The 15420-nt window shown below is 37.0% G+C and overlaps 2 protein-coding genes across 2 annotated transcripts in view; one reads left to right on the plus strand and one right to left on the minus strand.

Moving 5' to 3' along the window:
* Nucleotides 1-7288, plus strand: part of LOC144980782 (ecto-NOX disulfide-thiol exchanger 2-like) — a 34555-nt gene extending 27267 nt beyond the window's left edge. The window contains exons 11-13 of the mRNA XM_078928585.1: nt 1932-2012; nt 3338-3452; nt 4851-7288. Of these exons, the coding sequence (XP_078784711.1) occupies nt 1932-2012; nt 3338-3452; nt 4851-5083 (429 nt within the window). The 3' untranslated portion in view covers nt 5084-7288. The remainder of the gene's footprint in view (nt 1-1931; nt 2013-3337; nt 3453-4850) is intronic.
* A 2628-nt stretch (nt 7289-9916) lies between these two features.
* Nucleotides 9917-12144, minus strand: LOC144980781 (uncharacterized). Its single transcript, XM_078928584.1, has 3 exons — nt 11914-12144; nt 11039-11288; nt 9917-10819 (listed from the first exon to the last, which is right to left on the minus strand). Exons 1-3 carry the CDS (start codon nt 12120-12122, stop codon nt 10226-10228), a joined length of 1053 nt encoding a protein of 350 aa, XP_078784710.1. The 5' UTR covers nt 12123-12144; the 3' UTR covers nt 9917-10225.
* Between the last annotated feature and the right edge of the window lie 3276 nt (nt 12145-15420).

Consider the following 15420-nt stretch of genomic DNA (forward strand, 5'->3'; position numbering starts at 1 on the left):
TACCATTTAGAAAATATACTGAGTTGCTCACTTGGAGTTAAAATTAAAGTTTCAGATTTATCTTAAGAACTTGGACTGGTTGGATTAATATTAAATAGATTAATTTTTGCATCACCAATTTGGGTCTTTATTTTGTTAGGATTGGAAGGCCCGGGACTCTCAGACACAACTGATAACTAACCAAGATGGCTGCACAAATTTCGCTTAACTGAACATTTTTAAACCATGAAAATAATAAAATCTCTTTGTTTTAGTGACTCGATAGAAGTCAATTTTCTTTCTTTCTTTCTTTGTATAAATAAAACTAAATCAAGATGAGCAACAACGGAAATTTACTAATGACTAATAGTCATTGAAGTGGTGCCTGTACTGTCTATGGAATTTCTTCCGTGAAAAACTGTAGTAAAGACTTTGAACCTTTGCCTTCCCTGTTTCAGCCTACACGTCTGGGGTTAATGTTGACTGTATAAAATTTTGTATAAAAGTTTAATATAAATTCTTATTTAATTGTCAAGACACAAATGTGAGCCACTGCCTCAAGCTCTGTATTTTGACATGGTGAACTGGTCACCGAAAAGTGATTTTAACATTTTTACGATTAGAACGATGAAATTTTTATGCCATAAGAAAGGCTATCCATGCCATAGTTCGCAATAAAGTATGTGAACGAGACCCAAGTTTTATATATTTGACCATAAAAAAAGAATTCAGTTTTAGTATTTAGAAAACCCTTGCAATCTTGCAATAAAAACAGCTTTAGCTTTTATATAATGCACTCTCCACTAAACGTGCTCAAAGCGCTTTACAAAGGGTCCCTGACTAACAGCAACACTTAAAATGTAGAAGGAGACATGATGCCTGTTGGGCGATATTACAATTTGTTTTTGGAAAGAGACAACGCTGTTGACAGCCAGGTACTCATTTTACACCTGAGTACGGTGTTAGAATGTGTAAAGAGCCTTTTCCAAGGACTCAACTATGCGCCGAAAGCGAATGTCATATGTGGTCTTGTGGTATGGTGCTCGCTTTTGGATCGGAAGGTCCTGGGTTCGAGCCTCCATTGGCGCATAGTTGAGTCCTTGGAGAAGGCTTTTTACTCATGTTCTCTCACTGTACTCAGGTGTAAAATGAGCACCTGGTCGTTAACAGCGTTGTCTGTGTCCGAAAAAATTTATAACATCTCCTAACAGGTGTCATGTCCCGTCCTAAACGTTAAATGTTGCTGTTGGCCAGGGACCCCTTGTAAAGCTCTTTGAGTACAGTTAATGGATATTGCGCTATATAAAAGCTCAATTTGAATATCAGAAGACAGGCTCTGCCATTGAATCCCCATGATGGACGAAGACCAGGGAGACTAAGAAAGAGTTTGCGACAGAGCATGATGGAGGAAGCAAAGAGGGGTGAATACACATGGAAGGAAGCAGGTGGAGAAGATGAAAACCCAAAGAAGAGTCAAATGATGAGCCATCATCAATGGATGGCTCCTTCTGCAGGCTCAGGTTAAGGGCTTAAGTCAAATAAAGTATTAAGATGAATGTGCGGTCAATTCTATGTCAGAACATGGTTCACACTTTGTCATTTTAGTAGTGAATTCAGATTTTAAAAATTAAAAAGTTATGCCCTTCTGCTACGACATCATAAGATATCATTTCCTAGGCATTCCACGAAGGAATACAGATAATTCATCAAAGAAGATGTCTGATGTCAACAGGAATTAATTATGTTGTCCAAGTGAGCAAATGGGGGGTTAATAATCTCACTCAAGGAAAAAAACAAAAGTGCCTGAAGCAGGGCTTGCATACTTTGATTGCGAAAACAAAGATTGATGGGTCTATAAGTGAGGAAGAAATGTGTTGAGTAGTTGGTTTTAGAAAAAAAACAAAAACAAAACAATTACAAATAACATTTTTTAATTTTGTTTCATTCCCTAGCAACTCATCTCAAACAGAACTTCATTGACAACTCTGACCCAAGAAAAAGAAGAGCTGGAAAAGAAACTGGCTGCTGTTGAGGTAAGATTGTGTATGGTACAGCGAGTACACGGAAATCTCCAACATGCAAGTCTTGAAATCACGGAAATTTCGAACACATCTCAATTCCCCTTTTTAAGCTCTATGTTTTCATAGTATTGGCAACACGAAAATCTCGAAAACTTTCAGAGGGCAACACAGAAATCTCGAACACTTTCAGGGGTCAACACCGAATCTTGAACACTTCTCAATTCCCCTTTTTAATCTCAGAGGTCAAACAGAAATCTAAAAAAAAAAAAAACTGGACCTTCACTTTTGGGTTTGATGAAATTCTTTGCCATGACATGCAAGTCTTGAAATCACGGAAATCTCGAACACGTCTCAATTCCCCCTTTTAAGCTCTATGTTTTCATAGTATTGGCAACACGAAAATCTCGAAAACTTTCAGAGGGCAACACAGAAATCTCGAACACTTTCAGGGGTCAACACCGAATCTTGAACACTTCTCAATTCCCCTTTTTAATCTCAGAGGTCAAACAGAAATCTAAAAAAAACAAACTGGACCTTCACTTTTGGGTTTCATGAAATTCTTTGCCATGGCAAAGAATTTCATCAAACCCAAAAGTGAAGGTCCAGTTGTTTTTTTTTAGATTTCTGTTTGACCTCTGAGATTAAAAAGGGGAAGTGAGAAGTGTTCAAGATTCGGTGTTAATGTGTTTATCTGGAGTGAAAATAAAGTGTGTGTGTTTGTGTATGTGTGTGTGTGTGTATGGAGTGGGGGAGCGGTGTGCGAAGCAAAGCACATTTTACAAGTGTCTTACGTGATGAGGCAGTGATGTCCTGATGATGTTAGTGATATCATATATTAAAGTCAAACAAGTGATTGGTGGTGGGGAGGATGGGATGAGAAGAGAGGCCTGGGGTGATAAGTGATGAGGGGTTATAGGAATAAGTCACCAGATGATTTCTCTTGATGTATCACATGTCAAATGCACTATTAATATTAAACCTTTTTTACTCTGTAGGTATCAAATGTCAAATGCATTATTGAAACTTATTTCTCTTGATGTATCACATGTCAAATGCACTATTAATATTAAACCTTTTTTACTCTGTAGGTATCAAATGTCAAATGGATAATTGAAACTTATTTCTCTTGATGTATCAAATGTCAAATGCATTATTGAACCTTTTTTTTCTATGGAGGTATCAAATGTCAAATGCATTATTGAATTATTTTTTTTTTACTTGATGTATCAGATTTCAAATGGATAATTCAAACTTTTCTCATGGTGTACAAGATTTCAATAAAATGCATAATCCTCTTCTTTTTTTTTTGTCTCTCTCTCTCTCTCTTCTTGTTTCAGGTGGCAAACGCATCATTAGATAAGTCATCAGACGCATCAGCAAGGCTATCTAAAGAGGAAAGTGCCATTTCCAGTACAGATATGTCTGTCACTGAAAAGGAAGCCAAGATGATTGGTGAGTGCAGGGAAATAATCAGTCTCATGATTGTGGTTGTCTCACGGTATTTTACAGATGCTTTTGACTTGTAGGCCCAAGTTTCGAGTCCTGTTCGGAACAGCAAAAAGTTGAGTCTTTGTGCACATGGTCTCACTGTACTTGGATGAAAAATGAGTACCTGGTCGTTAAGAGTGTTGTTTATGTCAGAAAAAAGAAATTGGAATTTTGTCTTTCTGGTATAACATGTCTTACCACATTTTGGGTGTTGCCCCTGGCCAGACTCCTTGTAAAGCATTTTGAGCGTGTATAGTGGATATTGCGCTATATGAATGCTTAAGTTATTTTGGGGAAGGGAGGGGGGGTTTCTTTTGGAATGTTATTGAGAACTGCCACTGATGCTCCACCTACCCTCTCCTGGCCAGGTGGAGTTGTCGTACCAGTGAAGTCGCAGGTTCGAGCCCCCATCGCCGCAAAGTTTTAATTCTCTATTGTCTTCTGGCACTTTTCTACTCCCTTCATGTCTTGTTCAGTGCCTGCTCCACTCACTTTTCTGAGGTCTAAAATGTTGAGCTGACCCAGAAGCAGTAAATTTTGTCAAAATTCAAAGTGAAAATTGAAATTATAAGTTTGTTGGGTTTTTTGTTTTTTTTCTCTCTGTGTCTCTTAATATTAAACCGCATTCACTATCCTCATTAAAAGAGATTAAATTCACACAAATTTCTTTTTTTTTTTTTTTTTTTTAAGATTTATATTTCATTTTTCAGCTGTAGGTCACCCCGACATAATAGGAGATTGAGATATCTGGTCAAGTATACAGGTTTTATGTTGTGTTTTAAACTGCCAAATTCAGCCAAACTCTTTTTTTTCTCCTCCAGCCAAATTTTTAGAGATATTGGTTCGATATGACCTGAAGGTTGTATAATTAATTGTGCGGCTATGTGATCTTGTGGTATGACACTCACTTTAGGATTGGAAGGTCCTGAGTTCGAGCCTCACTCAGTGCATAGTTGAGTCCTTGGAAAAGGCTCTTACATCCTCTCACTCTACTCAGGTGTAAAATGAGTACCTGGCGGTTAACAGCGTTGTCTCTGAAAAAAAAAAATGTAATATCACCTAACAGGCGTTATGTCTCATTAATTATACATGTTACATGTTGCTGTTGGTCAGGGACTCTTTGTAAAGTGCTTTGAGCACGTTTAGTGGATATTGTGCTTTATAAAAGCTCAAGTTTGTTTTTTTTTTGGAGGGGGGGGGGGGGTTGGGGGTTTGCTTGTTTGTTTTTTTTAAAGCATGATTAAGAGCATTGAGCCGAGAGTGCAACTGGAAATGCATTTTATAAATGCGCATTTATATTCTATAATTTTCATCATTCATTGTAAAAAAAAAGTTTTTTAAATATTTCATTCCATCTTCCAGGTTTAATCTGTTGTTTCTTGAACATTCATCCCAATGGTGCCACTGTCGACTACCTGTGGTCCTACTTGAGTCAGCTGATGACAGTGCGGGTCAGGGAGGTGGAGGATCTCATGGAGAAGATTCCGTGCATGTTTAAACAGCAAATTGTCGGCATCGGAGCTACCATTGAAAGAAAATGGACGTTCACGGCCCTGCATGCGGCTAAGACAGATCAAGGAAGTGGGAAAATTTGATACAGGTTGCCAGATTGCCAATTTCCAATGTCTGGGGTGATGGGTTCATTTTATTATAATATGAAAATGAAATCTTCAGTCTAAAGGGGGGAAAAAAAGTAATATTGATGAAATGAATCTCATCTGGTGCCCTTCAGAGGAATTCATAAATCCTGTCTCAAAACGTTTGAGGAGAGTGGTCTTTTCTTCAGAGAAATCTGCCCATGATGTGATGACTGGGGTTTCAATATCAATTCTGAATCCGGTGAATCAGTAAAAGTTTGCTTGAACGCTTTGTTGGCTGAAATGCCAATTTTCTCTCCACCAAATTATCAGAATGGTTGGACTCCATCAGCCTGACAAGGTTCTGACATGTGAATTTGAACCCAGGGTCCTTATGTTTATATGCTTTAAGCAATTAAGCTCCTTGGCAACCTCAGAGTTAAGATATTAAAAATCAATGCTCGATCATTTATTTATTTTTATTTTGATGGCTGCCAATGGAACTTGTCTTTAAATATTAATATTCAAATCTTTTTGTGTATCAGCAGTGAAAACGAAAGGTCATTCAGTTTTGACGACTCACTCTCTTTTTTGGATTAGGAATTAATCAGATTGTTGTCTCGTCTACTCTTCATTACATTCATGAGTTTTATTAAAAAATTAATATTATAACAGCTTCAAAAGAGAACCAAATATCAAATACAACGTTTCGGGTTCAAAACCCTTCTTTGTCCCACAACAAAAAACAAAAATACAAAACTAAAAATAAAAGCGATCGACGACAGAGAAATATTCTTTACATTCTCTCTGTAGAAAAATCTTGGCAATCTTTTTATTTTAGTTATGTATTAATGTTTTCATTGGTTTTTTATTGTTGGATGAAGAAGGGTTTTGAACCCAAAATGTTACGTATTTGGCATTTTGTACCTTTTTTTTAAAGCTAGTATTAATTTTGGTTTATTACTTTTTACACTCCAAAACTTCTAGCAAAAATATATGCGATTTTAAAATGGATGCAAACATTACTGTTGTAGAAAAACTTTATTTGTTTCGTGCAAATTTTTAGAAGTTAAGAATTTGATTGAAAAAAAATCCTGATGGGGTGTTGTGTTTCTAGTATTTCCTCGTTTAGTTTACATGTGTGTGTATGGTATGTAGTTATGTGGCTGGGTGGGGTTCCTACCTCCCATAGCGGGCAGGGAGGTACTTGCTGTGTCTTCTATCCCCTCTTATCTGTTTTCCAGTTGCTTTCTGTCTTTGTCTTGGAGTGAGATTGCTTGGTTTTGTCCTGACCTTGGTCAGAGTCCTTGGCTGAGAGAGAAACAGTCGAATGTATCGTAATAGTTTTGGGAGATGATATTTTTTATCCTTGTAAATCATCTCTCTGTTATGTACTGTTACTCTTTTCATTTTTAACATATCATTTGTAAACATTTGAGTGTGTTCCTTTTAGTGGGATCTGTGCTTGTGTCTGGATGTGACTTTTAGGTGATCTCAAACTAAGTACTTTGATAGTGTGCTCTTTGGAATCTACACCTGATTCTTATTTGAACCAATTCCCCTTTGTCTTACCTTTCTTGGATGCTTTAATTGTAATTCTAGAACTTATTACTATCCCATTGTCTTCCTTCTTACTGGTGTTGATATGACCTTATGTGTTGTGAGCGCCGTAAAACCCTTAAAAACAAAAACAAAACATAGCTATGTGGTCTTCTGGTACAACACTCACCTTTGGATTGGAACGTCCTGGGTTTGAGTCATGCTTTGGGTGGTGCACAGTAAAGTCCTTAGAAACGGTTTTTTACTCACATACTCGGGTGTAAAATGAGTACCCGGTCGTTAACAGCATTTTCTCTGTCAGAAAACGATTGTTGTAATATCGTGTAACAGGCATCGTATCTCATCTTGCATGTTAAATTGTTGCTGTTGGCCAGGGACCCCCCTTTTTAAGTGCTTTGAGTATGTTTAGTATTGCCCTATATAAATGCTCAAGTTTTGGGGGGATGTGTGTGTGTGTGGGTTGTATGTATTTTGATTGAGTATCAGAGAGATAGAGAAATGTTCATTAATGTCGTTAAGCAATCTTAAAGGCATTGGAACTGGAACTGTGTTTTAAACGTTCATATGTTGATGATTTTATTTTTTATGGACATAATTATTTTTAGATTTAATTATTATTCCTGTGAAATCCAATAAAAAAATGATTCATTTTGAAACCTGAAACAAGCTGTCAGAATTTTACTATCTTTTCATATTTATTTAAGCCTGCCTTTCCAGTGATAGTAAATAATGTTTTGTTTTGGTTTGTTATTTCTAATGTATACATATCAATAATTATAACAAAAAAAAAAAAAACAAATACAGATCCATTTCCTTAAATCCTACGAGCTGCTAATCTTGTACCAGAATTCTTTCAATTTCATCCGTATCTGCCTTTAGCCGCCAGGTACTCATTTACACTTGAGTAGAAATGGATTATAATTAATTTTATTAGAGCCTTGCCTATTGACTCAATACCGTAGACAGAATGTTGTAATCATTTCACCCATCATTGTCACTGGTCAGTCTTGAAATAAGTTGAGTTTGTTACTGCCATTGATTTGATTAGGTATTCCCAAGGTCACCAGCGTAGTACAATTACAATGGAGTCCGCTTAAGATAAACTCATTGGGACCAGAAGTTATAAATTTTCCATTTTCAATAGGGAAACAACCTTTCAATTCAAAATGAATGATGGGTAAATATGTTCAGTAGCCTCCCCTGTTCATTAAAACGGAGTGGCTTGAATCTTTATCACAATGACCCATGCATTTTGTCATTTGGTGAATCTCTGTTTTTAAGGTTTGTTTTTTAGTTTTTTGTTGTTTTTTTTTGTTTTTTTGTTTTGTTTTTTTGTGGTTGTTTTTTTGTGGGTTTTTTTTTTTTTTGGGGGGGGGGGGGGGGGGGGGGGCATGGATGTTGGGAAAGAAAGCCACTATAGCCAAGAACATGTTATTTTAACTAGACCAAAGATCAATTCGTATTTATTTCAACCCGATTGACAAGCTGGATAATCTGTATCAGAAAGAAAAAACCCAGATCGGATGAAAAAATTATTTTAAACGAGGTTTTTCCCTAAGCGAGTTTATCTAATCAGCATTTGATGTAAACACAAGGAGGGGGGGATAAAATAAAAACTGAATTCCAGTGTGTAAAACATGTGACCCGCCTCGTGAATACGGTACACACTTTGTCGGAAGGAATTTTAGAGATGAAGTAAACTGAGTGTAAATTTAACATCATAATGATAATTATTATTATTGTTGTTGTTATTGTTACCGATCCGAGGACGAGAGACGCATGCGCACAACCAACATGACGTTCTCTCTCTAATAACTTTTCCGCCGTTGGCGTCACAGACTATGGGTGACGTCCAATCAAGGGACACTACTCTTCCGCTAATCTCATTCCCTATAGATAGAATGAAGATGACGTCACTCAAGCCTTTGTTATTGTATTTTGCCATCCGCGTTTGTGAATGATTCTCACTAAACTGTATTAACCAGACTATAAAAGTTCATGGTTACACAGAGTTTGTGTGTTGGTCCGTTATACTTCCGGATGGCAATGTTATGAAATTTTTAGCCAAGTGCATACTATCTATAGCAATAGACACCTAGATAAGCACGCCTCTCGGACAATGGGCATGATCTATATTACATTTCCGTGTGCTCGAGGTCATTGGTCACAGTGGAATATGTGCTCAAAGTGACCCACATAGTGAAAAGTGTTCACAGCTTTTTAAATATCTAACATCATGATTGGTCAGTTGATTCAGCTTGACGCATGGATATGTTTATAACATTTGTAAACAAAGCAGCGTGTTTACATTTAAGAAATATCCAGTCGTTGGACAACAACAAAGCATGTGATTGATTACCTGGATGAACGAAAACATGAATATAGATAGTATGCAGATGACGTCACTCAGGCCTTTGTTATTGTTTTTGCCATCCGCGTTTGTGAGTTGTTCTCACTAAACTGTATTAACCAGACTATAAAAGTTCATGGTTACACAGAGTTTGTGTGTTGGCCCGTTATACTTCCGGATGGCAATGTTATGAAATTCTTAGCCAAGTGCATACTATCTATAGCAATAGACACCTAGATAAGCACGCCTCTCGGACAATGGGCATGATCGATATTACATTTCCGTGTGCTCGAGGTCATTGGTCACAGTGGAATATGTGCTCAAAGTGACCCACATAGTGAAAAGTGTTCACAGCTTTTTAAATATCTAACATCATGATTGGTCAGTTGATTCAGCTTGACGCATGGATATGTTTATAACATTTGTAAACAAAGCAGCGTGTTTACATTTGTTAAGAAATATCCAGTCGTTGGACAACAACAAAGCATGTGATTGATTACCTGGATGAACGAAAACATGAATATAGATAGTATGCAGATGACGTCACTCAGGCCTTTGTTATTGTTTTTGCCATCCGCGTTTGTGAGTTGTTCTCACTAAACTGTATTAACCAGACTATAAAAGTTCATGGTTACACAGAGTTTGTGTGTTGGTCCGTTATACTTCCGGATGGCAATGTTGTGAACTCCTTGGCCAAGCGCATTCTATCTATAGATTGCTCCCATTGTCATAATGTAAACAATGGCAGTGTTTGATAACCCGCAAACTACACGTTTTACTATCAATGGTGTGTGTCTAAGCAAAATACCCACAGTTCTACTGCTTGATCAAGAGAACCAAATCAGAAAACTATGAGTAAACTTAAATATTTATAATGATCGAGAAAATCGTGTGATAACTAGTCACCCATTTGGCGGTATAAAAACAATAACAATCTGGCATCGCGGAAAATTGCCATTTGAAATCCCAAATTTTGCCAAATTTTGCCACAAAAAAATGACAATTTTGCCACAAAAAATAGAAAAATTTGCCACATTTTGCCGTAAAAATTGCCAAATTTTGCAAATTTTGTTAACTAATCGGATAACTTTTTTTCGTTCCCGGGGACCCCAAATACTACAATGATCTGAAGATGCACACAAAAGTCACTCAGGTGCAGATCAGAATGAAAAATGATTTAAAACATCAATCTTAATCTTATATCAAAACAAAAGTACGAAAAACCTGCAAAGAGAGGTATCAAAATTTAATTAAACAAGATATTCATAGGAAATAAAACTGTTATAATAAAGGAACACCAAAGCCTTTAAGTTTGCTTCGTTGAGCCGCCTTCTCCTGTCTGAAAATACAAGATTATAAATGGAGAAGGACCTCTCAGCATCAGCAGAATTAAGGCAGGTGTATATGTATCTCTTTGCCAGCGTAGCAAGATGGGGAACATCTGAGCTAACACTGTTCCAAAAAACAGTCAGATCAAGTGGAATGCCTCCAGATGCCGACACTGCTCTTGGACCAAGAGACTCTTTATATCGAAGTACTTCTACACGAGGTACTTCATGAATACCAGGAATGGTCAAAGAATCAATATCAGAGTCAGCAATGAACACTAAATTGCAAGGATTGAAGAAAGGTATCTCCTTCAATAATTCCATCCCTGGTTGGCCTTCCGTCGATGAATATTTCTCAAGCTTTTCATTGGCCAAAGAGAAAGCTTGACAAAAACTATCCTGGAGCTGAAGCTTGAGATGTTGGTCCAGGTCATGCGGACAGTGTCTTTCTACATCTTGTAGGGTCACATGGCAAGATGAAAACTGGTCCTTAATTTCCATGAGCTTTGACCACGCCTGGTGAAAATAGAAATAAGAATAAGGCAAGGATTAAAAAACATAAGAAAGTATTTTTGTTTTGTAATTCTTTTCTTGCTCTAGTCAAAGACATTCAACTATAATGTTGTGTCCAAAGGCAGAGTTTCAACAAAGATGGAATCGTTTCATTAATAATGATACCTGCTCTTAATCTTATAAAATAAGATTTAAAGGTAGGAGGAGAAAATGAATATTTACTGTCATGGCGATTGGACGTTGGCTTTGGAATACATCAGTAGCTACAACGATGGACTGAGACTGCTGGATTATAAAGCTCATCTCTGCTTGAATTAACTGGCGCTCCGACACCGAGCAGAGGATATCATTCAAGTAGACTAACGACTCTGGAGCCGTGCGCCCACAGTGCTCCATTTCCTTCGCAATGAATGTGGCAAAGTGCTGCAAATTTTTCTCATGGTATGAGACCGCTTCAAACCAACAATTCCATCTGGATTTTGAAAAGGAAGTAAAAGAAATGATGCATTTTTAATTCATTTGTTAAATTGAATTTTTATTTGAAAAGAAGATAACATTATACCTACTTAATCTATCAGTTTTTGGCCTTATAGTATAGTCTGTTGAATTTACCATCATCATATGACTTGACCTAGTGAGGACTAATGTTAGGCATTGACTTTAATGGTTGACTATGACCCTCTTACTTTACCCCGAAATAATTGTGCAAGATAGCTTCCAATATTTATTTTTAAAAATTCTAGTGCATTTTCTTATATCAATGGTTAAAGCAAACTAACTTTGAAATAAAAAAATGATGACAATCTAAAAAGATAACATAATGGAATAATCAATTCTATTAAGCCATAGCAAGCACTTTCCCAGTCAGATACTTAATTAAAGCTCATCTTTTCAACAAAAAAAGGGAGCAGATTACTATAACTGTAACATGATACTACTAAATATGTTTACTAACATATCAAATTAGGTAATAAGAATGACTGACCCTCCTATTTGTCAATATCCAATATTAACAATGTGTCACCTTTAGGTGAAAAAAGTTTTTTTAAAGACCCAGATGAATCATGACCAAGAAAGGAAAATTCTCAAAATCTCACCGTGTAGCGATTGGGTTTGGAGGCATCTTTGGAGATTTGACGAGTGGTGTCAGGAATCGCAGATATCTTGCCTTTCTGGCATTGGCGTTCCAAAATATCGCATTTGCAGCTTTGACGAATTTGTTGGTGCGATTGAAGGGCTTTCTGAAGGCATCACCCACTAGGCTCATGATATGAGCCATGCATGTGATATGCGTAGCATTTGGCATGAGCCCTTTCAATACATCATTGAAAGCCATCCTCATGTATGCTGCATTGTCTGTGTTTACGGTGACGACGTCAGTAAACTTGATGCCAGTGGAGACTAAGCATTCAATTATGGCCGTCGCAACGGTTGTGTGGTTTGTGACAGACAAAAATCTTGTGTCCAAGAGGTAACTTTGGACTTTGTCCACATCAGCGCTCAAGGGTTCCAGTGGTGCAGCTAAGACATTGAGGACAAACCTGAAAAGATAGGCGATACAAATAAGAGAAAACACAAAATAACATATAGGGAAGGATGCAAAAGTGATATCATAATTGCTCTCAGCATTTAATTATAGAATTCAAACTAAGGATTCGAACTGTTCACTGTGTATGTTGTGTTGTGTAGTACGCCCATATATATATATATATATATATATATATATATATATATATATATATATATATATGATTGTGCGTGAGTGTGTGTGTGTGTGTGTGTGTGTGTGTGTGTGTATTCACCTGCCTCCTACTCCTATATATAAATTACTCTTTCGCTTTTAGTTTCTACAAACATTGTCAGTCAAAAACAAAAAACAAAACCCACCTTCCAACATCATCAGACATTTCATCACAGATGATGGCCACAGGCTTGTTTATAACTTTCTTATACACCACTTCTTTTTTGTTGGTGAACTCCCTCTTTAAGTAGCATTCCTGCAGCTGATGAGCTTGTGGAATGGCACCACCGTTTTCAACTCTTGTCTGCAAGAAGTTTCTGACTGCTGGGTGGTCAACCTTCGATAAGGGAATGTTTGCTGCAGCAAACATTGAAACAACTTCATTGCAGATATCATTTCTTGCTGAAAGAAAGAAATTTAAAAAATAGTTTGTTAATATGAATAGCTTAAAAAAAATAAGCTTTATATGGCGCAATATCCACTAAACGTGCTCAAAGCACTTTACAAGGGGTCCGTGGCCAACAGCAACATTTAACAGGTAGGATGGGACATGAAGCCTGTTAGGGGATATTACAATTTTTTTCGGACAGAGACAACGCTGTTAACGGCCAGGTACTCATTTTACACCTCCATTTCATGAGAGAATGTGAGTAAAGAGCCTTCTCCAAGGACTCAACTATGCACTGAGCGAGGCTCGAACCCAGGTCCTTCCGATCCTAAAGCGAGTGTCTTTTCACTATACCACAAAGTAATAATAAAAAGAACAACAATGAATATAATAATAATAATAATAATAATAATAATAATAATAATAATAATAATAATAATAATCATCATCATCATCATCATCATCTCATCATCATCATCATCATCATAATAATAATAAAAAATAGTAATAATAATACCCTCATCTTTTATATAGTTGTAATTGTATAGATTTATAGAGCAATATCCACCCAAAACTAAGTACTCATTTAGAGGGAAAGGGTGCACCACTCACCTTGCGTTGAAACTGTAGACGGTTTCTTCAAAACAGAATCCAATGTCCTCTGCTTCTTCACCGCTTCACTCTCATCCACGTCAGTGGCATGTGACCTCTTCATTCTTTCTTCTTTTGTTTTATGGTCTGCGGAATTGCGGTGGCTATCCACAGAAGACTTTCGTAAGTGGTCAATAACCTTGTTGCATGGTGTGCAGAATAGCTTTGAACCACTGACGTGGGTCCACTGGCTGTATTCTGAGTGTCGCTGGTGTGCAGTGACATGGCGAGCACATTTTGCCTTCTTCATGTCTAAACCAAGGAACTTGTCCATAGCGAGTTTGTAATCAACAAGTAGATGTAAGAGAAAAGAACGCCGGTAGCGAAACCAATTGAAGATAACAATAATAGCGTCACTCGTCACTAAGGTGAAAGTGAAAGTAGAAAAACTCCTTTTAATTGCAATGTAACGTCTGTTAGTAGTATGGCAGTTTAAAAACCAGACTGGGCAGCTTCCAGTAGCAGTTTAAACAGACCAGGAGCTATGAGAAAATGAAAGAAAGGGACGATGCTGACTTTCGGAAATTCGCCACTTTAAAAAAACCACTCGGGTTAAATAATGGTGAAAAATTTAGATTTTTCATGAAATTTGTAAAATTTGCGGTAAATTGCGGAAAAGTGCGAATTTTGCGGCCGCAAATTTGCCATTGCGGCCGCGAAAAACCACGATGACATAACAATGATCAGAGAGAGGTCGATTTCATACACCTTATTGTTTATAAACAACCAACTATGTTTATCAGAACACATGTGAAGGTGAGTCACAAATTCCATGTTTTGATTGGTCAAAAATCTACTGGTTAGTTGCTCGAGGACGCTAATCTATCGAACAGTAAAGGAAGGTGCCCCAAACGTAAACAAGGTCTAGAAGCACGTGGCAGACCACATGTTCCTGTCTTGACAGCTCACGTTCCAATGTAAATTATAGAAAAAAATAACCTTTAAAATTTGGCTGTTATGTGGCAAAAGAAACACATATTCATAAATACTCGATCACGCGTCAAATAATATCTAAATATTGATTTTTTATTAAACAAATCGTAAAATTTATCAAAAATTACTGTCGGTCTATTTTTAGACCACGGTCAATCTCATTCTCCAAAATCAATGCGCTTGTGTGAACAAAACAAGAACTATTTGAAATCTGGTTTTCGGAATAATTTAGCCATATACAAAGAATTTAAATAAATAACTATTTTATTTGTACGTATTTGTTTTTAACTGACTGAGTATTATCTACAATTTGAACGACAAAAACGGGAGAACCTGTTTTGTGCGCAACGTTGTCCGGCTGCTAAAGTTCCTAATCACCAGAAAAGAATGGCAGTCCAACTCATGCAAAGGTAAGATGCCAATTTCAGTGTTTGAGTTTGTAATTTGTATCGATTGGTTTTGAGAGAAGGAAACGATTTAGTTCAATGTTAATCCATAATAGCGTTCGGGTATTTAACTTTGGATGTCTCACCGGCATAATTTTAGAATGCTTTGTTTATTTGTTTTCATTTCACTTCGCAATTTGACTGCTGTCAGTCATTACAAATTACAGTTACAGTTACAACAAGATATGAAGTGAATAGAAAAGTGCCAGAAGACAATAGAGAATAAATTTTTTTTTTTTTTTTTTTTTTTCGCGGCGGTGGTGGGGTTTGAACCTGCGACCTTATTGGTACGACAACTCCGCCTGGCAAGTGAGAGCGTGGCTCTACCGTGTGAGCTATCCACGAACACAAAAATATTCGTTTCAAACTCAAAGTCATTACTAGATCCCTCTCTCACCCACTTCTTGAGATCGCCGATTCGTTCGTACACCACCATCGCGAATAA

This window comes from Berghia stephanieae, chromosome 10 (genome assembly GCF_034508935.2).
Source record: "Berghia stephanieae isolate SIO BIC M18660-M18661 chromosome 10, UCSD_Bste_1.3, whole genome shotgun sequence".
NCBI lineage: Eukaryota > Metazoa > Mollusca > Gastropoda > Nudibranchia > Aeolidiidae > Berghia > Berghia stephanieae.

Coding starts and splice junctions, on each gene's coding strand:
- LOC144980781 (XM_078928584.1), bottom strand. CDS start 12,122: ATGCCAAATGCTACGCATATCACATGCATGGCTCATATCATGAGCCTA. Junction 11,289..11,913: donor CCAAACCCAATCGCTACACG/GTGAGATTTTGA, acceptor TTCAAAATCCAG/ATGGAATTGTTGGTTTGAAG. Junction 10,820..11,038: donor AACGTCCAATCGCCATGACA/GTAAATATTCAT, acceptor TATTTTCACCAG/GCGTGGTCAAAGCTCATGGA.